The following is a 24,780-nucleotide window of genomic DNA, read 5'->3' on the forward strand; positions in this document are numbered from 1 at the left end:
GGGGGTGACTGGAGGAGTCGAGAGGGGATAGGGTCTAGGGGGCAGGTAGTGAGGCGGGCTTCAGAGAAGACCCTGGTGACTTCCTCAGTGGTAGCGGGGCTGAAGGAGTGCAGAGCTGGTGGGGTTACGGTAAGCGGGGTCTTGGGTGTGGAGGGGGGCAGTGCGGTTGCGAGGTCAGAGGAGGGAAGAGATGAGGGGGAGATAGGGGGGGGGAGGCTAGGTGGGGAGGTAGATTGCGAGTTGACTATGTCCTGACGGATAGCATCAATTTTATTGTGGAAATGAGTGGCAATCTCGTGGGCGGTGAGTGAGGTACTGAGTGGAGGAGGGGGGGGAGAGAGCAGGGAGTTGAAGGTGGAGAAGAGTCGGCGAGGGCAGGAGGAGAGGGTGTTAATCAGGTTTACGAAGTAAGCCTGCTTGGCGGTGTGGAGGGAGGAGGTGTAAGTGAGGAAGGCAGATTTGTAGAGGGAGAATGAACGGGGGGACCTGGTTTTGCGCCATAGTCTCTCCAGCGCACGACTGCGACGTTTGAGGCATTTAGTGTGGTCGTTCTGCCATGGTTGGAGCGGTCTGGGTTTGATGTAGCGTGTGGTTAGGGGTGCCAGAGAGTCTAGGGTAGCTGATAGTGAGTCGTTGTACGTGTTAGTGGCTAGGTCAGGACAAGACAGTGGAAGGATTCTGTCGTGTAGGCGGTCGGCAGCTGAGTGGAGGGGGGCCGGGTTCAGGTTGCGAAGGTTGCGGCTGGTGATGGTTTGGCGCTCTGGGGGGGGGGAGTTAGGGGAAGGGGAGATGGAGAACGTGAGGAGGTGGTGGTCGGAGAGAGGGAAGGGGGTGTTAGAGAACTGGTTGAGGGTACAGAGGTGGGAGAAGACGAGGTCCAGGGTGTTCCCAATGATGTGGGTGGAGGATTGAGTGTGCTGTGTGAGCGCGAAGGAGGAGGTTAGGTGGAGGAATTGGGAAGTAGCCGGGCTGTTGTCATTGATGGGGATATTGAAGTCCCCGAGGATGATGGTTGGTAGCTCAGAGGAGAGGAAGAAGGGAAGCCAGGCAGCGAAGTCATCCAGGAAGCGGGGTATGGATCCGGGAGGCCTGTAGATCACTGCGATCCTTAGGGGGGTGGGTGAGAAGAGCCGGATGCAGTGAGCCTCGAAGGAGGAGAAAGTTAGGGAGGGAGGATTAGGGAGGACCTGGAAGGTGCTCAGCGGTGATAGGAGCAGGCCGACCCCACCACCTTTGTGACCGCTCAGTCTTGGTGAATGGGACCAGACGAGACCTCCATAGGAGAGTGCCGCAGGGGAGGTGGAGTCAGTGGCCTGTACCCAGGTTTCGGTGATGGCTAGGAGGTTAAGTGAGCGGGAGATAAAGAGGTCATGGATGGCAGTAAGTTTGTTGCAGACCGAGCGGGCGTTCAGGAGTGCAACCGAGAGAGGGGGGATGGATGCGGGGAGAAGGGGCACAGATATGAGGTTGAGGGGGTTACGGCAGCTGGCGGGAGCAGGGGGGTCCCTAGAGGAGGGGTGAGGTGGCGAGGGGCCAGGGTTCGGGGAGATGTCCCCAGCAGATAGGAGAAGGAGAAGGGTGAGGAAGGTGGCATGGGAATGGGAAGTGTAGGAGCGTGTGGGTCTGATAGTGGTGGCACGTGGGTCGACGGGGGAGTGGAGTAGCAGGAGGAGGTGGTGAGTGCCGTAGTGGGGAGAGGGGAGTAGTGAAGGGGCAATGTAGAGCTGTTTTGGGGGGGTAGGCGGGTAGAGGGAGGCGATTTTTGGGATGGTGGAGAGGAAAATGAGGAGGAGGAGTGCAGGAGGCATGTTGGGGTGGGTGCGGTGACAGTTGGGTCAGGGGAGGTGAAGGGATACAGGTCAGGGCAAGGTGTGTGGGGAATCTGTGTTACCATGGGAGAGTCATTTGAGTCCTTCTGTAGGGGTAGAGTGAGGGTGGAGGGCGGCAGCTGGTTGGCAGCAGTCTGTGGGTGCAGTAAGCTGGCGACCATGGGTGCTGTGGCATGTCTTCAGTGGGTACGGTGGTTCGGCTAGTGGAGGGGTCGTAGGGTGCGATGGCTGGGGGTGATGGTAGGCACGGCGACTGGTGATGCTGGCGGCTCGGTGACTGGGGTTGTTGAGGCCAGGCGTCGGGTGCTGAGGGCTCGGCGTCGTGAGGCGCTGAAGGTGTTGAAGGATCGTCATCAGAGTCGAGCGGGGCGTTGCGGTAGCGATCGTCGGCCCTGCGTGGTTTGTGCTCAACCGTGATCTGTTGCGGCCGGTAGGAGAGACCGCAGCTTCAAGGGTCGTGGTGGGCCATTAGTCGCCGGGGCGTCGCCAGAGGGAATAGCGTGCCGGAAATCAGGGTGCTGGGCGAGCGTTCCCTGGTGTGGTGGCTGGCTGGTAATCCCAGGTGGGGTGGTGGGCAGGGGATCCCCGGTGGGATGGTGGCCGTGCTATCCCTGGTGGGGTAGTAGCGATCCCTGGAGGGATAGTGGCTTAGGGTCCCTGGTGGTTTGGGGTTTCAGGTGGATGGTGGGATCCCTGAGTGAGTGAGTCCCTGGAGGCTGGCGGTGTGATGGTGGTTGGGCTCCCTGGTGGGTAGTGGGCGCCCCTGGTGAAGTACCTGGTGTCCTGGAGCGTCGGTGGATCCCTCCTGGGTTAGCAGGACCGTTGGTGGTGGTGGTAGCTTCCCGGAGCAGCGGAGGCGTCCCGCCGCGGCCGCAATTCCCGCCGCGATTCCAGCCACGGCTGGCAGGAAACACCGCGGCTTCGGGTGCCGCGGTAGGCCTCAGGCTGCTGCGAACCGCCGGAGCTCCGCTGGAGGGACGGAGTGACTGTGGGTGTTGGTGGGGACCTCGGCAGCAGACACAGGGGCCCGGATGGGCCCTGATGGCAGCGGTAGGGGCGCAGGGGTGATCCCCTGATCGGCGGGGACCGAGGAGCGGAGTGGCAGTAGTCCGGGCTGATGTCCGGCGATCCTGGTCGGCCGCGCCAGAAATCGAGGCCGCGGCTTCAGGTGCCGGGTAGGCCGCAAGTCCCGGAGCTCCGGGAGAAAGGTCCAGTGGCCTTCCCTGGCTGGCGAACAGGGACCGGAGGGTCGTGGGGCCCCCGTCAGGGTCCGCTGCCGCCCAGATGGCAGCGGATTGGGGCCGGGGGAGCAGGAGCTCGCCGAGACACGTCCGTCTCGCCGGACGTCCGGATGTTTAAATTCTTCATAAAAACATCTAAACATCATAAAACATCTTTTATTGTCTTCTTTATTCCAGACAGGAATGATGCTTTCATGGTTTCTGAAACTGACTGGATCCTGGTTAACCTTGATGTCACTGGATACTACAGGGTTAACTATGACAACAAGAATTGGAACAACCTTCTAAATCAATTAAACACAGATCATTCTGTAAGTTGACGGCGTCCTAATGACGTAGTATTGAAACTGACTTTACTCAGTAGCCTTGATTTACTAACAGACAGGAGTACAGAATGTTCACTTTATTTTACTTATCCATTCACATGTGTAGCGCTACCCTGTTCAGAGCCGCTGGTTTTGGGTCCCCCTTTACTTCCTGCACAGCCAAGCAACACAAATTTTCCACTTGCATCCAGAACCAAAAAATAATCCATGGGCTTAGTTTTTTTTATTTTATTAGGGAATTTAACTTGGATGAGGTAAAGGGGTTACGGGGTGCCTCATTTGTCTGCAGAATAACAATTTGAAGACAACAACCTTCTCTAGAAAATGCTACAACAAAAGCAGACGAATGACTGTGGTCCAGCCGGACAGTCTCTTTAGCAAAGTACAGTAACTTGGAGAAGCCATTGAATGGATTTTAGCAAAGTATCAACTTGTAGGAGCTCTAAGTCCCCTAAGTGTTCAAAATACCAGCCCACCTGGCTACGGTATCCCATAACAAGGGATTGGGTAAACTATAAATTGTCCCCTGAAGAATTGCCAGAACTTGCATCCAGCAGACTTCTCCCTTCTAGGCCCTGAGGGTGTAGAGGTACTCACACACTGTCCTTGTCCTGCACCCAGGGGCGAACTGACCATTTGGAAACTTGGGCACTGCCCAAGGTTAGGGGTGAGTAGGGGGCCCCATGAGATGCCCCTGGTTCCTTTTTCATAGGCTTTTTTGAGTTTGGGCAAGGACACAGGGGCCCCATGATCCCCTATTGCCCGGGGGCCCCATGAGTTGTCAGTCCGCCCCTGCCTGCAGCTATGGATAGGGTTGCCACCTCATCCCTTTAAACCCAAACACATATTAATTACACAGTTTCTGAGGCTAATTTAATGTAGATAAGGCAGTAGATGAGTTTAATTATCACCTTAGTCTGCCACAGAACCTGTGTAATTAATATGTGTTCCGGTTTAAAGGAATGAGGAGGCAACCATAGCTATGGATAGAACTGCTTTCATGCCTTTGTAGCTGGGCTGGTTCCTCTCCACGCTTTGCAGGCTGTCCTTCCCTGGAGGGTGGCAGGGTAGTGGAGCTCCCTCTTTCAGCTTTCCTCTTTCAGCTTCCAGCCTCCAGCCTGGAAGCAAGATCCCCCTTTTTCCGGATCCCCTCCCAGGCTACACAGCAGCACCTCTCAGCTCTCCATCTTCCACCTGACTCCCCTGCTGGCCAGGCTCTGTCATATGTATGGGCTGATCTGCCACACTGCCAGGCCTCTCTGCCTGGGATTGGTCAGATTCCCATAAAATATGCATATCAGCCCCTCCTCACCTCCGCCTACTGACTTCTAGAAGCTTCTCCAAGCTTCTAGAGCAGGGGGAGGTACCAAAGGACTGACCTGTAGAGCCCTCCAGCCCTGACTTGAAATAACCCTTTAACTAAACCCAGGCTTCTAGCAAGCCTCTAACTACACTAAACAACCATGTACACCAGAGGGTGCTACACATGTAAGAAAAATTCCCATTTTTATTTTTCCCTTTCACATGATTAGTTATATAATGTGAACACAGCTCCACCTTAATCACCTACCTAAAGTGTATTTTCACATTTTGCAGCCATATTGGTTATAGTTGTCACAAGTTCTTGTTCACATGGCATAACTTTAAAAAAATATTTTTGAATTGCTGCTTACCTTTTATATGCTCTTTTCTGATAACTCTCATTCTTTTTTGTTTATTGGGGGGGGACTAGAGAGCTGTGATTACCAAAATTACCCCTTTATGTACTGTGCTGGCAGATCTCTTTATCAGTTGTAAACTAGATTTGATCATTCTCTGTGCCAAGAAAGGGTTAAAGATTTAGAAGCTGGGCTTCTCCAGTGTATGTTAATAAGAACCCTAAACCTTTTTGGGACCTATTGGGACAGACTCACAATTAACTTGCTCTGAGATACTTGCAGTTATTAATGATGCCTTCTGCTAAGAAACATCTAAAAGTTAGGTAAAATGTTTGTTAGGTATGCTCCTGTGGGGACACAAACAAATAGTGAGTTTTTCCTAAATTTGACTGCAAAAGTAGAAATACACTTTAACCCCCTCCTGTAGGAGTATGGGAGCAGAACGGCTCCCTGGGCTGGATCACGTACCTAGTATGTGATTTAGCACTTTCGGTTAGGGAGCAGAAGTCACAGCAGAATTGGATCAGCGGGTGCTGGCCTATAGATGAGCGCTGATCGGCGAGGAGACACACTGGACGGAGCTCTGTATATGTAAACAGTGCATAGTTTAGATCTGTCAGCAGGGATATGCTGGATTTTGTTTCCCTGCAAAACAGGGAATAAAATCCAGCACATCCATAAGTGAAATTGGCACACTGTACACAGATAAACACTGGTTAGGCACACATTTAATCCTTTGATCACCCTAGATGTTTAACCCCTTCCCAACCTGTGTCATTAGTACAGTGGCAGTGTATATTTTTAGCACTGATTACTGTATTGTAACTGGCTCCCACAAAGTGTCAGTTAGTGTCAGAAAGCCCACCACAATAACCCAGTCCCTCTATAAGTCGCTGGTCGCCGCCATTACTATTATGAAAAAAAAATTAAAACAAATTCCAGTATATATCCCATAGTTTGCAGATAACTTCTGCTTTTTGGGATTTTTTTGACTAAAAATATGTAGCAGAATACATTTTGACCTAAATTTATGAAGAAATTAGATTTTTTTAAAGTTTTTCATGGGATATGCTTTATAGCAGTTTTTCAACATTTTCCGGGTTTTTTTTTGTAGCGCAAAAAAAAAAAAAAAACAGTGGAGCTCAAATACCACTAAAAGATAGCTCTATTTGTGGGGAAAAAATTATATAAATTTCATTTCCATACAGCGTTGCATGACTGCAAAATTGCTAGTTAGAATAACGCAGTGCCAAAAAGAAAAAAATGGCCTGGTCATGAAGGGGGGTAAATCTTCTGGAGATCAAGTGGTTAAAGAATAAATCCAGGCATGGATATTTTCTAAACATAATTACATATAACTATGTATATACCATACCTGGCCAATGATCCTGGAAGCTGGAAATCACTGAAGTAGACACCGCTACTCCAGTGATCTCCACTTCTTCTGGGTCCCGTGTTGAGTGGCTGCACTCTTGTTTACTGATCACAGGCAGTCGGAATGCTCAGCTTGGGTGCCATTTAGATAATGTTTTTAATTTTTTGAATGAATTCAAAGCATTCTCTGAATGGACAAGGAGGAGAGGCGGGGCAGTGAGGTCACACTCTCCACCTCGTCCAATCAAAGAACGCTTTGCATTAAATCAGAAGATGCATTCTCTGAATGGAGCCCATGCCGAGCGACTGACCTCTGCTCAGTAAGCAGAGGTGCAGCCACTCAGCACAGAATCCAGACATAGATGGAGATCACCGTACAGCTGTGCCCACTTCAGTGATTTCCAGCTTCCAGAGGGATCAGCCAGATATGGTATATACATATTTACATTGGTCGAAGCTGGATCGATGTAAATATGTTTAAAATATCCATACCTGGAATAATTCTTCCAGTGAACATTTACTCCATCAATAAATAAACCCCTAATTGTATGGTTTTAGGCTCTCTACTATAAAGGTCATCATAATCATTTGTATTGTTTTATTTCATCACATAAAGTTGGAAGGAGTGAAGAAAAATGATGACAAATAGACACATTTGTGAAAAACATGCAACAAAAAGTATAAATTTTTCTTATCATGTATAAAATGTTATCTAATTTTGATTTTCAGAAAATTCCTCTTATCAACCGTGCTCAGATCATTGATGACGCCTTTAATTTAGCCAGGTCAGTTATAAAGTTTCAATATTTCTGCAGAAAATATTTTCTTGGCGATTCAGTGCAGTTTCACTCTTCAAGAAAATAAATCTCTTTCTCTAAACACTTCCTGCCTTACTATTTAGGAAACTATTGATCTATAGATTTACAAAACATTAGAACATTTTGTAATTCTTTTTATACAGAATAGAGTGACTCTGGAAAATACCACATTATGACCACACGACGGAGCTGATGATCATAGGAAGCAAATACTTATTTACTCTTATCAGCTCCATCTAATGGCTATTATGTGGTATTTTCCTGAACCACTCGAGAAAATGGCTTAATAATATTCGATTTTGCTCCCATCTGCACAGAACGTACGGTATATACATGCAGCTTCACAGGAGGATTTGCCCCACACTGTTATTTAAATACACCCCTAACATTTTTTGTAACACGTTGTCAGGCTCTGACAGCTTTCGGCAACATCTGAACAGACCTTGAAACATGGGAGCAGTTTATAAAGGTGGTTTAGAACATGCTAGCAGCAATAATGAGGTCTTAGGTAGAACTGAGGAAATTAACTAAACTTTTGGGTTGAAGTAAATCTGTCATGAGAGAAAGTTTTGCAATTTCTAACCTAGGTCTGAAAGTTCAAGCTGCTGGCTGTTTTACTAATCCCCAAAACAATTTTCATTTAAATATTTTTTCCAGTCATCTTAATTCTGCAGTGCTTAAAGTGATTCTAAAGAATGAACGTTTTTCACCTTTATGCATTCTATGGATAAAGGTGAAAAAACCTTCTGCATGCACCTCCCCCCCCCTCCAATGCTTACCTGATCCCGATCTTGATCCAGCGACATACATGAGAGCAGCTGCTCTCCCATCTCTCTCCCTCCTCAATGGCTCTGAGACAGCAGCGGGAGCCATTGGCTCCTGCTGCTGTCAATCACAGCCAGTGGGATGAGATCGGGGGTGGGGCCAAGCCCCGCTTTGTATTTCTTGTAGACACAGAATGGGACTTTGGAGCAAGCACTCATGAGTGCCCCCATTGCAAACAATTTGCTATGGGGCACTCAGCAGGGGGAGGAGCCAGGACCACTGGCGGGGGACCTGAGAAGAGGAAGATTAGGGCTGCTCTGTGCAAAACCATTACACAGAGCAGATAAGTATAACATGTTTGTTTTTTTTTTTATTTTTTTTTTATATCACTTTAAAAGTATAAATCATGACAGTGAACCACTCCTGTTCAAGCAGAGCCATAACTTTTCACCCTGCCACACTTCATATATTATAACATATTATAATGGTATTACATGCTCGGCGTTTCTTAATTTAAACGCATTGAGCACAATAAACATTTTTTTACCCCAGCGCTAGCAGTTTACAACTTTCAATGCTCTCTAAGAATGGCTTCCTTGAACATCCGGTCTTCACCGGTCAGAGTTAACAGTGGATAGTGCAGTCTGGTGGAGCCAGTCTGTCAGTTTGGAGAAGGGAGAGCAAGGGACTGCCATCCTAGGCTACGGGGCTGTGTGTTTCTATTGATGCACACAGTATACGGAGGCATAAGTCTAGGTCCTGTATGCAAGGGTGGCTCCATAGGATGCTGCAGGAGAAAGGAGCCACCCTGAAAGAGGAGACCTGGGGCAGCAGTGATGGCACCAGCTTATACTGGAACATAGGCAAGTTTTACCAGATGAGGAAGCTGTATACTCAGTAAGTGATACAATCAGTTGGTGAAAGTGCTTAATAACTGAGGGTGTAATATCACTTTAACTGTTAAAGAGCCCTCGTAGATTTGTCATTTATACAGAATGTATTATATACAGTGATTGTGTTATACTGTATTTTAGAGCAAAATATGTTAACACAACAAGAGCCCTCGACACCACCAAATTCCTATCCAAGGAGGTTGAGTACATGCCTTGGCAGGCAGCCCTGAGCAGTCTCAGCTACTTTTTACAGATGTTTGATCGTACGGAGGTGTACGGACCAATGAAGGTAACCAATCAGCTACCAATATAAATACTAAAATTTACTTAGGACACCTTCTGAACTGTTGTACCTTTTTCTCCTCTTACCTCTAGAGCAAAAAGGTTTAGTGTAATCTATTCCATTAGAATGTACTAATTTCATCTTTAGAAGGTGGTGGGATGACCAAATTATGGTAAAATAAAAAAAAAGTTTGAAATATTTCACAATTAGGAGAATTTTGTATTTTTTTTGTCTTCTTTGGGCATCATCAACAGGGTGTGCACATCTTTTCTGCATTGACTGCATTACAGACAAAATGCTTTAAAATTAAAAACACACACACATTTATTGGCGTTCAATATTTCAATATTGAGTTGGCCCCACCCTTTGCAGCTATAACAGCTTCAACTCTTCTGGGAAGGCTGTCCACAAGGTTTAGGAGGGTATCTATGGGAAGGTTTGACCATTCTTCCAGAAGTGCATTTGTGAGGTCGGATGAGAAGGCCTGGCTTGCTGTCTCCACTATAATTCATCCCAAAGGTGTTCTATCGGGTTGAGGTCAAGACTCTGTGCGGGCCAGTCAAGTTCCTCCACCCCAAATTCACTCATCCATGTCTTTATGGACCTTGCTTTGTGCACTGGTGTGCAGTCATGTTGGAACAGGAAGGGGCCATCCCCAAACTGTCCCCACAAAGTTGGGAGCATGAAATTGTCCAAAATGTCTTGGTATGCTGACACCTTAAGAGTTCCCTTCACTGGAACTAAGGGGCCAAGCCCAACCCCTGAAAAACAACACCACACCATAATCCCCCCTCCACCAAACTCTACACTTGGCACAATGCAGTCAGGCAAGTATTGTTCTCCTGGCAACCGCCAAACCCAAGCACGTCCATCGGATTGCCAGACAGAGAAACATAATTCATCAATCCAGAGAACATGTCTCCACTGCTCTAGAGTCCATGGCGGCGTACTTTACACCACTGCATCGGACGCTTTGCATTGCACTTGGTGATGTGAGGCTTAGATGGAGCTGCTCGGCCATGGAAACCCATTCCATGAAGCTCTCTATGTACTGTTGTTGTGCTAATCTGAAGGCCACACAAAGTTTGGAGGTCTTTAGCTATTGACTCTGCAGACAGTTGGCGACTTCTGCACACTGAGTACTCCAGCATGCACTGACCCCGTTCTGTCATGTTACGTGACCTACCACTTGGTGGCTGAGTTGTTGTTGTTCCCAGTTGCTTACACTTTGTTATAATACCACTAACAGTTGACTGTGGAATATTTAGTAACAAGGAAATGTCACGGATGGACTTATTGTACAGGTGGCAACCTATCACGGGACCACGCTTGGAGTCACTGAGCTCCTGAGAGCGACCCATTCTTTCACAAATGTTTGTAGAAGCAGTCTGCATGCCTAGGTGCTTGATTGTATACACCTGTGGCCATGGAGGTGATTGGAGCACCTGAATCCAATGATTTGGAAGGCTAGCCCAATACTTTTGACAATATAGTGTGTATATACACTTTTGTATTAAATTGTAATACATTAATTATTATTAATATTATCATTACTAGCCAATAATACATAGCATATGACCTATATATATCAATGAAAATAATATTTCTTTACAGAGTTACATGGTACAGCAAGTTGATCCATTGTTTAAGTACTTTGAGGTCAAGACAAATAACTGGAGCCAAAGGCCAGAAACATTAACAGAGCAGTAAGTACAACGGGATTGTTATCAGCGGCTCAGTGGTTAGCACTTCTGTATAGAAGCACTGATGGTGCTCCAGGACACTATCTGCAGGGAGTTTGCATGTTCTCCATATGCTTGCATTGGTTTCCGCCCACATTCCATGCTGGCAGATTAATTGGTTCCTGTCTAAATTGATTCTAGTATGCATATGTATTTGAGATAGAGACCTTAGACTGTAAAGTCCTTGAGGGCAGCCATAACTTTTTTCACCCATCCAATATTGAGGAGGTCCCCATTTTGCAGCCAAAACAGCCCTGACCCTTTGAAGCATTGGCTCCAATAAACCTCTGAAGGCATGCTGTAGTATCTGGCGCCAAACCGTCAGCAGCAGATCATTTAAGTGCTGTAAGTTGTGGGTCAGACATGTTTTTGCAGCATATCCAAGAGATGTTCGATTGGATTGAGATCTGGAAAATTTGGAGGCCAATTTAAAGCCTCAAACTTTTTGTTGTGTTCCTCAAACCATCTTTGAGCCATTTTTGCAGTGTTGCAAAGTGCATTATCCTGCTGAAAGAGGCCACTGCCATCAGTGAATACCTAGGGTTGCCCCCTTATCCCTTTAAGCAACATGTAAATTACACAGGTTCTGTGGCTGATTAAGGTGGTAATTTAACTCAGTGCCTTATCTACAATAAATTAGTCTGGAATTTCCACTCTGATAAATAAAACAAGTATAGGATTGCTGTGAGAAGCACATTTACTTTTCTATTTACTTATTCTAATATTGAGACCACTGTGATCAGTTTTTGGCCTTGTTCATATTGGACCCATGTGAGGGCCCGCACCCAAATGGATGTCAGACTTGGAGCAGTGCCTGTGCCTGTGCAGAATTCCCATTTAGCACAGTGGCTAAATGGTTAGCACTCCCGCCTGGCAGTAGTCGGGTCGTTGGTTTGAATGCCAACCACAGCACCACCTGCCTTGAGTTTGCATGTTCTACCTGTGCCCGCGTGGGTTTCCTCCGGATACTCCGGTTTCCTCCCACACTCCAAAGACATTCTGGTAGGTTAATTTGCTCCTGCCTAAATTGGCCCTAGTATGTGTATGAATGTGGACCTTAGATTGTACACCCCTTGAGGGTTAGGGACTGATGTGAATGTACAATATATATGTAAAGCGCTGCATAAATTGACAGCGCTATATAAAATAAATAAATTGTAGATTATTTATTCTCTGTAGGATGTTCCCAATCACACATTACATGTTAGGAAGCTGGGTACCTATGTGAGGTCAGGTGGTCCACCTCTGACCCCTTAAAAACCCAAAACGTCTATACAGACATGATGTATAGGGGTGATGTCAATCTCTCACAATATATATGTAAAGTGCTGTGTAAATTGACAGCGCTATATAAGTACCTGAAATAAAAATAAATAATAAAAATAATAACTAAAATCCCAATTGACAGCTATAGGACTGCCTCCATGGGGATGCGCAGGAAACCTGTTCATCCCCATGCGGGTATACACGGCCCTCAAGCAAGACATGGACGCACACGGAAACGTTCTCAGTAAATCTATTAGCTCTCCACAATGGCTTACTATTTTTGTATATTTTTTTCTACAGATATAATGAAGTTAATGCAGTCAGCACAGCCTGCTCCTATGGTATTAAAGCATGTGAAGACCTAGCAGTTGCACAGTTCCAGAACTGGGTTAATACCAGCATAAATAGGTACGTATTACCAAATACAAAGAAATGGTGCCTCTCTTAAACAGCCTACTACTCTATATCCTGAAGTTTTGAAATATAATATTTAAAAAAAATTCTAATCTTGGTAAACTCAGAAGGAAAATTGCCATTAATGAGCCAGTAATTTCTATTGGCACGGGGTTCGGGGCTTGCATGTGGCTATGGTGCAGAGGGATCAGGCAGCAACAGATTTGCTGTTTGACTCTACCTAATAGTCAGTTGGCGGTCTAAAATGATATTTACAATAAATGTTCAAATGGGTATGAAAAGCAGGACACCTAATGTTCCAGGCAAGAAATGTCTTCAGCAATACAGAATACCACAGTTATGCAATGGGCTAAAAGGCTTGTGTCCTTAACCACTTCCAGACCAGACACTTTTACCCCCTTCCTGACCAGGGCAATTTTCAGCGCTATCACACTTCGAATGACAATTGCGCGGTCATGCAACACTGTACCCAAATGAATTTTTTACCATTTTTTTGAGACAGATAAAGTTTTATTTTGGTGGTATTTATTCACCGCTGGGATTTAAATTTTTTTTGCTATGTAAATGAAAATGTCCAAAAATTTTGAAAAAAAGTGTTTTTTTTATAACATTTTAATAAGTTAAAATAAGTAATATTTCATCATAAATCTTGGCCAAAATTTATTCCGTTATCTTTTTAGTATAAAAAAATCCAAATTAGTTTATAACCAAAAATTATAATTTTTAAACATTTTTTTTTACATTTTTAAATTGTTATTTTTTATTTTTATTTTTTTTTACATACTGTCACCCTAGCAGTACAGTGTCACCATGGTGACACTGTACTACTTGTGGGGGGTGATGAAGATTTTTTTTTTTTTTACACTGATTGCTTTTACACCCATATAGGATGTAAAAGCAATCATTTCTCTTTCTCTCTGTCTGCATTCTTGCAGTCTTCAGAAGTACTGAGTGAGCTGTGATTGGTCACAGCTTGTCATATGGTACAAGGCTGTTGTGAATAGCCTTGTACCATGTGACCTCTGTGATCATTCACAGATTTCACACGTAGTAAGCAATGATGTCACAACTGACATCTTGCTTACTACTTTGCATGTGATCACTGATTGGCCAATCAGTGATCACATGATCGGGACCTCGCACAGCGGTCCCGTCCGACGATCAGTGTTTCACTGTGTCCTGCCACCCGAGCCTGCAGTGCCACCGTCCGGCCGTTTATATGCAACGGCCGGTCGGGAAGTGGTTAAAGGAATAGTTCACCTTCACCAAAAAACGGCCTCTGCAGAAAAAAGATCATCTGTAGATAAAAACAAACTGTACAGCTTTAACCAAAATGTTTTTGATGCATTTCGCATTTTTAAAAACTTTTTTCAAAAATTTTCTTGTTGCTAGGCAGATTTAAAATGCAAAACACATCAAATATGCAATGCATGCTTTTCTGCAGTATTTCCATTGAAGTCTATAGAACCAAAAATGCAACTTTTTGCTTTCAAAAAAGTCCCTGACCTTTTCCAAAAAACGCACTGGGTGAAAACATGCAGATGTGAACATATCCCATAGGAAATTATGTTAAATGGACTGTACTGAGATTCTGCAAAACGCTTAGGTGTGAACCTAGGGTAAGGCTACTTTTACACTGATCATTTCTTCCACTTTTGCATTAAAAACCATGACCATGTATTCCTATGGGACTCTTCACACTGATCATTTGCAGGTCCGGTGCATTTTTCAAAGTCCTGTTTGCTGCATTTTAGGTGCAGGTTTGGTGTAGTAAAAAAAAATGCACCAAAAATGCACCTCCCCATCGAAAGCAATGGAAACACGGCAAAAACGCATTAAAAAATCAAAAACACCACCGTTCTTTTTTGGTGTTTTTTTTTTAAAAAAAACGCACAACACAAACACAGTAAAAATCACATTTGTGTTGTATAGCTGTAAAAAAAAAAAAGGGTGCAGGGAGTTGAAGTTACACTCTACAGTGAGGAGAGATCTGAGAGCTGATTGGAAGGAAGGGACACACACACTCCTCCACACAGCACACAGGAACAGAGCTGAGGCTGTCAATCTGCTGGAGCTTCCTTCTCTGTCACCATTTTTCTCTTGGTGTCAGGAAAACTTGTCAGAAATTACTCATGCTAATAGAGGAACGAAGCAGCAGACAGAAATGACACAGTGCTCTCAATTGAGACAAGTACACACTATAGAGCGATATGCTTTGTTCATATTTCATGTCTAAGGTTTACAACCACTTTAAGTGGGAGCAGTTAGGGGGCAGTAAAAGCACTTCTCAACCACCCATTTTGCAAGTGTAAATGAGGCCTAAAGAATTAACGCCAATGGCCTTATCTGAATATAAATCTAGTACTGATGCTATACTACTATAAATGAATATCATTTTGTGTGTATCCACAGCATTCATCCAAACCTGAGAACCTCCATCTACTGCACTGCAATAGCAAAAGGAGGAATTAATGAGTGGAACTTTTTATGGGAACAGTTCAAAAGCACAACGAATGCACAAGAAGCAGATAAACTGAGAGCAGGCCTGGCCTGTAGCAAGGAACCTTGGATCCTTAACAGGTACGATTTCCACTGGAATATTCTGAACAATCTTTTACTGAATGGCAATGGTTTGCTACCATGTTTTCATTTAATTAGCAGAGTGGCTAAATGGTTAGTACTTCCGCCTGGCAGTGCTAGGGTTGTTGGTTCGAAATCCCAACCACGGCACCACCTGCCTGGAGTTTGCCTGTTCTCCCTGTTCCTGTGTGGGTTTCCTCCCACACTCCAAAGACATGCTGGTAGGTTAATTGGATCCTCTCTAAATTGGCCCTAGTATGTGTATGGATGTAAGTTAGGGACCTTAGATTGTACGCCCCTTGAGGGTTAGGGACTGATATGAATGTACAATATATATGTAAAGCGCTGCGTAAATTGACTGCGCTATATAAAATAAACAAATTGTAAATTATTAATTCTCTGTAGGATGTTCCCAATCACACATTACATGTTAGGAAGCTGGGTACCTATGTGAGGTCAGGTGGTCCACCTCTGACCCCTTAAAAACCCAAAACTTCTATACAGACATGACGTATAGGGGTGATGTCAATCTCTCATAAATAATCCTGTACAAGTATGACAGTTGAACTCTGGATATTGAGATATTTGCATAAGCCCATTCATGGCTAGCTCTGTTTAAACAGTTGGCTCTACAGGGAGGATGGTTCTGTCTCATTAATAATTCGACAGCAGAAATGTCTATTCGCTATTCATACTGTAAAGTCACAGGCAGTAATAAAAGCCTGACAGAGGTTGTATTACTCTGCCACTAGCATGCCACTATAAAATGACCTTGCCTCTACAATCTGTCGTAAGCTATCATTTTCCTGAAGTGCCAAAATATACAGAAAAATTACTTGAAACCATTACAACATCCCAAAGTTACACAGGAATCCAAGAATCCTCCCCTTGACTTCTCCTGTTTCTTCTTTGGCAAAATCCTAGTAAACAGTGTTGCCTATCTAAAAGGGCGCAGAAAAGGATATTAGGGAGGATATAGTCATCTGTTTCCAAGGACCACTATAGCAAAAATTATTGTGTTACACATTTAGGGGGAAAAATATGCATTCCATTGAGTTCAACGAATAAATAAAAAAATTGGAAATATTTCTATACAGAATCTTATACCCACAATTGATCCAGAGGAAAGTAAAAAAAAACAAAAAAACCTTATGACGCATAGTGCAATTTTGCTCCAGCAGAAAAAAGTCTTTAAAGTAGTATTAGACAGGGCGTGGTCAAGGCATGGCAGAGTAAGAATGCTTTTCCTGCGAGCTCCCTGTCCACGGCTCCTCTACAGCTCACCAGCGCACATCTACCCTGCAATCCCAGTCTCTTTTCCAGGTGCAACACATGAGAAAGAAGAAGGGCCTCCACTTCATGCCTACCTCCTCCAGTATGGACCACTTTTTGAAGTCTTATCAGCTGGTGTTTCCACGCCAGCTTTCTCCAAGATGCTAGACAGTCCCAACTACCATGGCTGCCTCTACAGACCTGGTGCATTCTCCACTGCCATCGAATGCAAATACCATTCCACCCTTCACTCCTCCAAGCAATCTCTCCCCTTGCCTCCCTAGATCGCTGGCTAGATCACCAGATGAGGAGGACAGCACACTGAGCCCAGATCTCTGTACATCTATGGAGGCCACTGTTACACACAGTGGCCTTCTCCTCAGCCCTGCGCCTGCTGAAGACAACTTGGTTCCCATACTCACTTCATGTGGCACAGTGAGTATTACAACTGCAACACCTCACCATCATGGACCTTCTCTACCACCCGAATCTGAGAAAACATTATGGTCATTCTTACAGTAATTGCCCTCAAGAATGGACGTTGAGGCATTAGCTTACAGGGTAGAGATTGCTTTGCGGAGTGAAGTACAGGGTCTGAGGCAGGAAGTGTCTGCATTGGACTCTCGACTGTCTGAACTAGAGACAGAACACAGCATAGTTTCCCAATCCATCCAAAATTTGCAAACTTCCCATACAGGCCTCACTGATCAGCCTATTTAGCTGCACTTAGATGACTTGGAGATCCACATCCATAGACAAAATATCCAGCTTTGCGGGGTTCTGGAAACCGTGACACAGGCACAGGTTCGACCCACCATCTTCAACCGCTACCTGGACCGCCCACCAGCTTCAGAGATCTTCCTTGATAGAGTCCATAGGACCCTGGGCCCACACCCCTCTTCATCTAACAGGCCCAGAGATACTATATGCTGCCTATACTCATTTATCCTCAAGGAAGAGATCTTGCAGGTGCTGCTGATGCAACTGTCCCTCAAGCTGCTGCTGGATAGGATGGGCGAGCTGGGCCTGACTTATAAATGGTGACACTCTTTTCACTTAGTCTGAAAAGGGACTGACAATTTTCTTTTACGCCACCCTTCAGATCTTCATGGCCTGTTTGCATTTGCTGAAATGGACCCCTTGCCTGTTCCTGACTGGCTTGCAGTTCTGGTCACCCAGGATAAGCAACAGAATGCCCAATTGGGCAGACCTCAATGATGTCAGATCAATCGCCGTTCTAAGCGTGACTCACCATAGGCCCCACTGCTGGCCTTCCATGATGCTGTGTGCTTCCTGGAGATTGCTTCATCAGGATGGTGTATATGTGAAATCAGATTTTCTCTACTGACCTACCCACATATGGACTTCATTTATCTTCTGAAGCTAACCTGTCCCTTTCTCACTTTGTACAACAATGTGCCTAACCCTGTGGGCCTTTCATGGGTTTGTGTAGGCTTAAACACTTTTTGGTGAACTGGAAACAAAGTGCCTTTTGTCATCCGGGATGGTTGTTCTATTATATATAACACATGCGTCTCTCCACTCTGCCTTGTGGGCGTGTTCTGCATCCCAGAGTTGGCAACAGGCTTCCACCTTTCACTGTACATGCTCAGTTTTATTTTATTTTGTTGCAAGGTTTTACTTTTTGGCTATTGTGTATAGTTAGCCTCCCTGCGGGCTTTTTTTTGATTATCCGGATGGTAATAGGCCAGCTGGGGAGTGGCGAATATGCTGTACAAGGATTTATGAGTGCTTTGCTCCCGATGCCTCCCTGGCCATGCTCTCTCGTTATACATACTACTTCTATGTCTATATCTGATTCTCGGATACCACGGACTTTCTTTTATTACCTGGAACTATTTCAGTATAGCCGTCAGCTTGATGAGGAGTTGGCTGAGGCGGCTGATATCTCCCTCATTCTCAGCTCCCACAGGAGCATGTAGGCCACAGCCTCATACTGTGATGATGCGATTCATGGTCATTCTTCAGGTTATGTTATTTTCTGATCATTCTGCCAACCGACGATATAGAGGCCTGGCAACCCTTTTCGGGTAGACATATCTGAACCTATCCTTCTTGCCTGCACCTCCCTAGGGGGTGGTCTGTAACTCCAATACTGCTGGGGTCTGTGCTATCAAGAATCGGTTCTCCTCCCCCCTTTGTATACTCTGATGGAACAGGTTGGATGACTGGAGTGTTGTCTTTGTTCCCTAGGCTTTGGCCTATGCCATATCTAGTGTTTAGACTTATGAATGCCTTGTGTGCCCTTGGGGGACCACCATGATGATGGTTCATCTTGTGTACTGCCCTGGCAATATGCTATATGCCTGGGGACTTTGATGTTATTGACTTTGGTGCGATTGATCAGTGTTGTGTTTTTTTCTTAGCGCACTAAGTCTGATTTGCCTGTCTTTTTGCTTCCCCATTTTGTTGAGGTGGCACTAGTTTGTTACATTTTCTGTATCATGTATGGGTATGTTCCTTCTTCCTTTGATATGTCTCTTTAATGGATCACATCAGTAATCTGGAATTTCTACACTTGAGCTGTGGGGGTCCAGGGGCCAGAACTCTGTACCTAGCTGTGCTTTACCACCAACCAAGCTAGACCCACTCTGCCCTGGTGGCAGTAGGTTTTCTCTTCGAAGTCACCATCATTAGTTAGTTCTTTTTCCTTTACTCCCTCCCCCCTTTCTTCTTACCCTTCTTTACTCCCCTTTTCTGCTCTTCTTGCTCTTTCTCTCTTTGTCGACTCCCCGTCCTTTCCACCTGCCTTTTCACACCCCCCTTCTCTCTTTCTTTCCCGTCCCCTCTATCTCCCATCCCCCCCTTTTTATTTCACACTTCTCCTTCTCACTACACTCATTTTTTTTTCTTTTCTTTCCTTTCCCTGTCTGAGCATGAGAGGTAACACTCTACCTACATGGCTGTCAAAATTCCACTTCCTGGAATGTCAAAGGACCGAATTCCCAGGAAGAGTGAACAAGCTCTGGAGACATAGAGTACATATTGCCTTTCTTCTAGAGACTCACTTTAGGGCAGACAAGATCCCCATATTTTCTAATAAACATTTCCCGGTGGCATACCAGAGTCCGTCTGTTTTTTCTAAATCCAAGGGAACTAGTATCCTTATTTCCAGATCTCCCCCATGAGTATTGAGACCTGGAGGGCAGGTTGCTTCTTTTAAAGGGGAAACTTTACTCACATACATTCACTGTTGCAAGCATTTACCTTCCTAAATTCAACCAGCTTCTGGCCCTTGAGACGTTTTTGTTCATTCTCGACTCCTTCCTTGAAGGTACCCTTATCCTTGGCGGTGACCTTAACTTGACTCTAGATTCTCACAGGGACTCCTGTAAGGGCTGTTCTTCTTTTACCAGAGGAGCTCGCCTATGGCTTAAGGACCTTTGTCACTCATACCAATTAATTGATATATGGAGAATATTCCATCCCCAGGAGAGGTATTATACTTTCTATTCTTCAATGCATAGTTCCGATTCCGACTTCTTCCTGCTTAAACACTCGGCAATCCCTCTAGTCTCCCAAATGGTCATCAGCCAAATCATGCTTTTGGACCACATTTTATAAGCTGCAAGCTCTATTATCTGGATTTGGCCTCCTCCCCTGAGCAGACACACCACAAGCCTCCGGACCTTGCCATTTATCTATGAGAAGCAAATCTTTCTACACTTATGGAGGAAGAACAAAATGCCCTATCCCAACCAATTTCTGTGGAAGAATTTGCAGCTGCCGTTGTAGACACCCAACCTGGGAAAGCACCTGGTCCCGATGGATTCACACTTTTGTATTACAAACTGTACCAGAACCAGCTGGCACCTCACTTTGTCGAGGCCTTCAACGTCATCACTGCTGGTCACAGTGTGCCTTCTGATATTCTATGTGCATGCATCTCTGTGATCCGAATCGGGTAAAGACCCGCTGTTATGTGCCAGCTACAGGCCTATTTCTCTTTTAAATTGTGATGTGAAGTGAAGTTTTTTACTAAAATCATAGTTTTTTTTTACCAATATCATAGCCATGCAGTGAACCCATTATTACAATGGCTCGTCTCTCCAGATCAAGCTGGTTTCATTTGAATCAAAGAGGAGAGGGATAACACTATCTGGACCCTGAATGTAGTAGCGAAGGAGCAACAATCCCATGTCCCCCTTCTACTCTTGTCTACAGATACCGAAAAGGCATTCCACAGGGTGGACTGAACCCTCCTTCATGCAACAGTCAGGCTCGCATGTATGTTGGCACCTATTCAGTCCTGGATTTCGACTTTATACTCCAACTCTTCTGCTTCAGTTAGAGTCAACGACTTTGACTCCAAGTCCTTCTCAATTTTTACAGTACCAGGCAGGGTTGCCCCTTATCACCTTTAATTTTCATTCTTACACTAGAACCTTTCCTTCAACACATCCAAAACAATCACTCCATAAGGGGCATCCATGCAGACAAGTACCAGCACAAGGTAGTGGCATATGACCTCCTCTCTTTTGACACGGAACCACTTACCTCCCTATCCTCTCGGATTCAGGAACTCACAGTCTATAGAGCATTATCTAAGTTTAAAGTTAATCTCCAAAAATCAGTCAGTCAGTTCTTGCTAAGCTGTTTCCCCAACAACTGGACCGATGTTGGCGCTGCAGTGGGCACTATTGTGCACATTTTTTCAGATTGCTTGAAGTTACACTATTTCTGGCAGCCCATAATCGGACTTATCCATAAGTTTAAGGACATTTCCTTGCAGGATAACCCTGCCGCAGTTTTACTCAATCTCACCCCTATTTCTAGGAAAAGGTATCATAAATCACTTCTTAAACATCTCCTATATGCTTCCAGGGCCTGTATTCCGTGTTCTTGGAAACAACAATCTGCTCCAATGGTGGCTCAATGACAAGAGTAAATGACATTGAACAATTGGAGGACCTGACCTCTGTCCTCTAAGACAAATTAAGGAACATAAGAAAATATGGTTTTACTGGGATCTTTTCTGCTTCTCTGATGAATACCTTCAATATACCTGATTAGTGGATACCCCATTTGATTGCTGTGTTGGCTGCCTGATACTAGTAACTTCCGCTCCCCAGTTGGTGACCTTTTTCCCTCTTCTCCCTCTCCCTTTTTTTTTTCTCTCCCTTTCTTTTCCTCCCCCCTCCCTCTTCTTACTTTTTCTACTATTTAAATACACTAGACTTCCTCTTTATGTTCTTTTCCTCTCTATTCAAAGGTTACCCCATACAACCTTGTTCTACTTTAGGTAGCTTTTTGCGAAGGACAGCAGGTTTTTTGTCCTGTTGTGTAGAGATTCCCGCAACCTGTCGCTATGGATGGGACAGTTTGCCTTTATCTGCAATATTTATCCCATTTGTTGAATTATTTGTTTATTTGTTTATTGTATCCCGTTTTTTTTACATACCATGTGATGGCGCCCTGTTGTTCCAGATGTGACTTAAACATTATGTAATCTATTGCATTTTTTGTGAAGTCTACATTTCATTATGTCTGTTGTATGCCATTATATAAAAATGAAAAAAAAAGTAGTATTAAACCCAAAAGCAAACATTTAACATATTGCAGCTTACTAATTCTTAGATTTGATGGCTGTATTAGTTTTCTTTTATAGTCTTGCTTTCTTTTATTTTCATCTGGTGATCCGACCAGTAAATCTGTTGTTTTTCAAAAGCACGCCTGCAGATGTATTAATGAGACAAACCATTTAACATTATTCACTGGAATTTGGCTTCAGCTTGTTAGTTTATTTGAATCTGCTAATAAAGATTACATACCTTCACCTACAGATACAAAGACTGCCCCATTTGCAATGACGTTAAGGTCCTGTTCATGCCAGTGGGCATGCATTATGCTCCGTATAACCATATAAAAAAGAAAAAAACAATTATAGGGTCAACAGGTAATGCAAACATGTTACTGGTGTGTGGGGGGGGGGAATAAAAACAAAAAAACTGCTGTGTTAATGCAATTGACAGATACATGTATTTTTACTTTGCGTATGGTTCTCCTTTAACATCTACAGGATAAAAGCAGGTAAGGATCTGTAATGCAGTGTATTAAAATCCTTGCTATGTATATATTCTCTACATTTGATTTAGAGAGGGGTTGATTTTTGTTTCAACAAAACTGGAGATTCACATCATTCGTACTGTTTTTCAGACTGCTCCAATATTCCCTGGATGGCACAATTCGGAAACAGGACGCGATTTCCACAGTTTCAAGTGTTGCCAACAACGTAGTTGGTCAGACTCTTGCCTGGGATTTTGTCAGAGCCAACTGGAAGACATTTGTTGAATAGTAAGTGTCCAATCCAATCTTCTCAGCACATGCCATAATTACAGAAGCAGGCAGAGGGAAGTACATTGCTGAGGTTCTACCATTCCTGTTGGAATTGGGTCACTCTACTAAAAGTAATCAAGAGCAAGAGAAGCAAAAGAAAGCAAAGATATTCCATAAAATATACAAATGTTACTGTATAGAGCAAGGTTCTCAACCAGAGATTCTCCACAGGTTTCTAGGGGCGTTCTTTGAACAATGAGAAATTTCTGCTTCTCATACAAGTTCCCATTGACACCATTTACCTTTTTAGTTATCTGTAAGGGGGGACTTTTTCCCAGTGACCACACATGTAAAGAGAATTCCGCCCAAAGACCATCACACTAATGTATCATGGGCTATAGATATAGTACTTTTTAGCAGGGGTTCCCTGAGACCAGAAAGTTATTTCAAGGGTTCCTCTGTGTTCAAAATGGTGAGAAAGGCTGATATAGAGTTTTATAGCAACTTGCACTCTGCTACATTTATAAGTCATAGAGGTGAATGCAGGGTGACTGTCTTAGATTTCTTTTTTAATAAATTCCTCCATCCATGCTATGCATTGTGGCTGAAGGAATCTCCTGTCACAATGCTGACAATTCTGACAGCCAACACCAGTGGAGAACAGTCAAACTAAGGGGTGTTCAGACCCTCCAACCTTATCGCAACAGTTTGGGAAATGTTCATTTGTGTTCCAGCAAGACTGTGCCCATGGGGTCACAGAGTCAGATCCATAAAGACATGGCTGGATGTGTTTGGGGGCAGAGGAACATAACACTTTTGGGATGAAACACAGATTTCAATCCGGATCTTCTTATTCGACATCATTATCTGTTCTCAGAAATGCTCTTTTGGCTGAAGGAGCCCACATTTCCATAGACACACTCAAAACTCCTGTGGAAAGCCTTCCCAGAAGACTGTAGACCGTTGTAGCCACACTGCTTCCCATTGTGGCTACAACAGTCTCCACTCTTCTGGGAAGGCTCTCCACCGGATTTTGGAGTGTGTCTATGGAAATGTGGGCTCCTTCAGCCAAAAGAGCATTTCTGAGGTCAGATAATGATGTTGAATAAGAAGATCCGTATTGAAATCGGTGTTTCAACTCCATATAAATGTTCCTGTTTTGGAATGGGATGTCCAACAACCTAATACAGCTGTGATGGTCAGGTGTTCCGAAACTTTTCACCATATAATGATTTCTAATATGTAGTTAGGAAGCTAACGTATGAGACTTACAAAATGATAACTCCCTGGATCATTGCTTTTTACCTGCCAAGTAAAGCAGAAAAAAATATTTGTTTTTATTTTTCTCTCTAGCTTTGCAAGCACTATATCCTCCTTTGGTAACCTGATTACAACAGTGACTAGAAGATTCTCCACTGATTTTGACTTGCAACAGGTGGGTATTTTATATCTATAGTAGTAGTAGGTAATACGAAGAAGTTAATGCTGTAATAGATTATGAATATTTAAAACTTTCCTTGAAAAGCATACATTTAAAAGGATCAATGATCTATTTAGACTTATTACGTACCATTAAGACCAAATGCAACTTTATACATTGATATACTGTACCTCCTTAGATCCAGTCAGTCCAGACAGAATGGTCGCCTATAGACTTGCCACCATTGACATAGACTTAAAGTCTACGTGCACTCAGCAGGAGGGAGGGGCCAGGAGCAACGGCATGGGGCCCAAGAAGAGAGGATCGATCCGGGCTGCTTTGTGCAAAACCACTGCACTGAGCAATGCAAATAACATGTTTGATATTTCAAAAAAAGTTGGTTTTAACCGTTTCTGTGCCGCCCTATAGCAGAAATACTGCTACATGATTTTTCAGTTCCGAGTAGGGGGCAGAGCCATGCATAGCAGTGGACTTACAGTGAAACACAGCACACTTAGTAAAACACACGCACAGCACACAGTTAACCCTTTAATCACCCCAGATGTTAACCCCTTCCTGCCCAGTGCCATTAGTACAGTGTC

At 44.4% G+C, this 24,780-nt stretch overlaps 1 protein-coding gene across 1 annotated transcript in view; it reads left to right on the forward strand.

Moving 5' to 3' along the window:
- The window catches only part of LOC149454213 (aminopeptidase N-like), a 108,616-nt gene that overhangs the window by 79,193 nt on the left and 4,643 nt on the right, over positions 1-24,780 (forward strand). Inside the window, exons 13-20 of the mRNA XM_089687617.1 lie at positions 3,248-3,381; positions 7,158-7,213; positions 9,046-9,193; positions 10,802-10,893; positions 12,496-12,603; positions 15,022-15,189; positions 22,639-22,776; positions 24,112-24,193. Coding sequence (XP_089543743.1) covers positions 3,248-3,381; positions 7,158-7,213; positions 9,046-9,193; positions 10,802-10,893; positions 12,496-12,603; positions 15,022-15,189; positions 22,639-22,776; positions 24,112-24,193 — 926 coding nt within the window. The remainder of the gene's footprint in view (positions 1-3,247; positions 3,382-7,157; positions 7,214-9,045; positions 9,194-10,801; positions 10,894-12,495; positions 12,604-15,021; positions 15,190-22,638; positions 22,777-24,111; positions 24,194-24,780) is intronic.

This window comes from Staurois parvus, unplaced genomic scaffold (genome assembly GCF_062004578.1).
Source record: "Staurois parvus isolate SC_StPar_1 unplaced genomic scaffold, SC_StPar_1.0 ptg000432l, whole genome shotgun sequence".
Lineage (NCBI taxonomy): Eukaryota > Metazoa > Chordata > Amphibia > Anura > Ranidae > Staurois > Staurois parvus.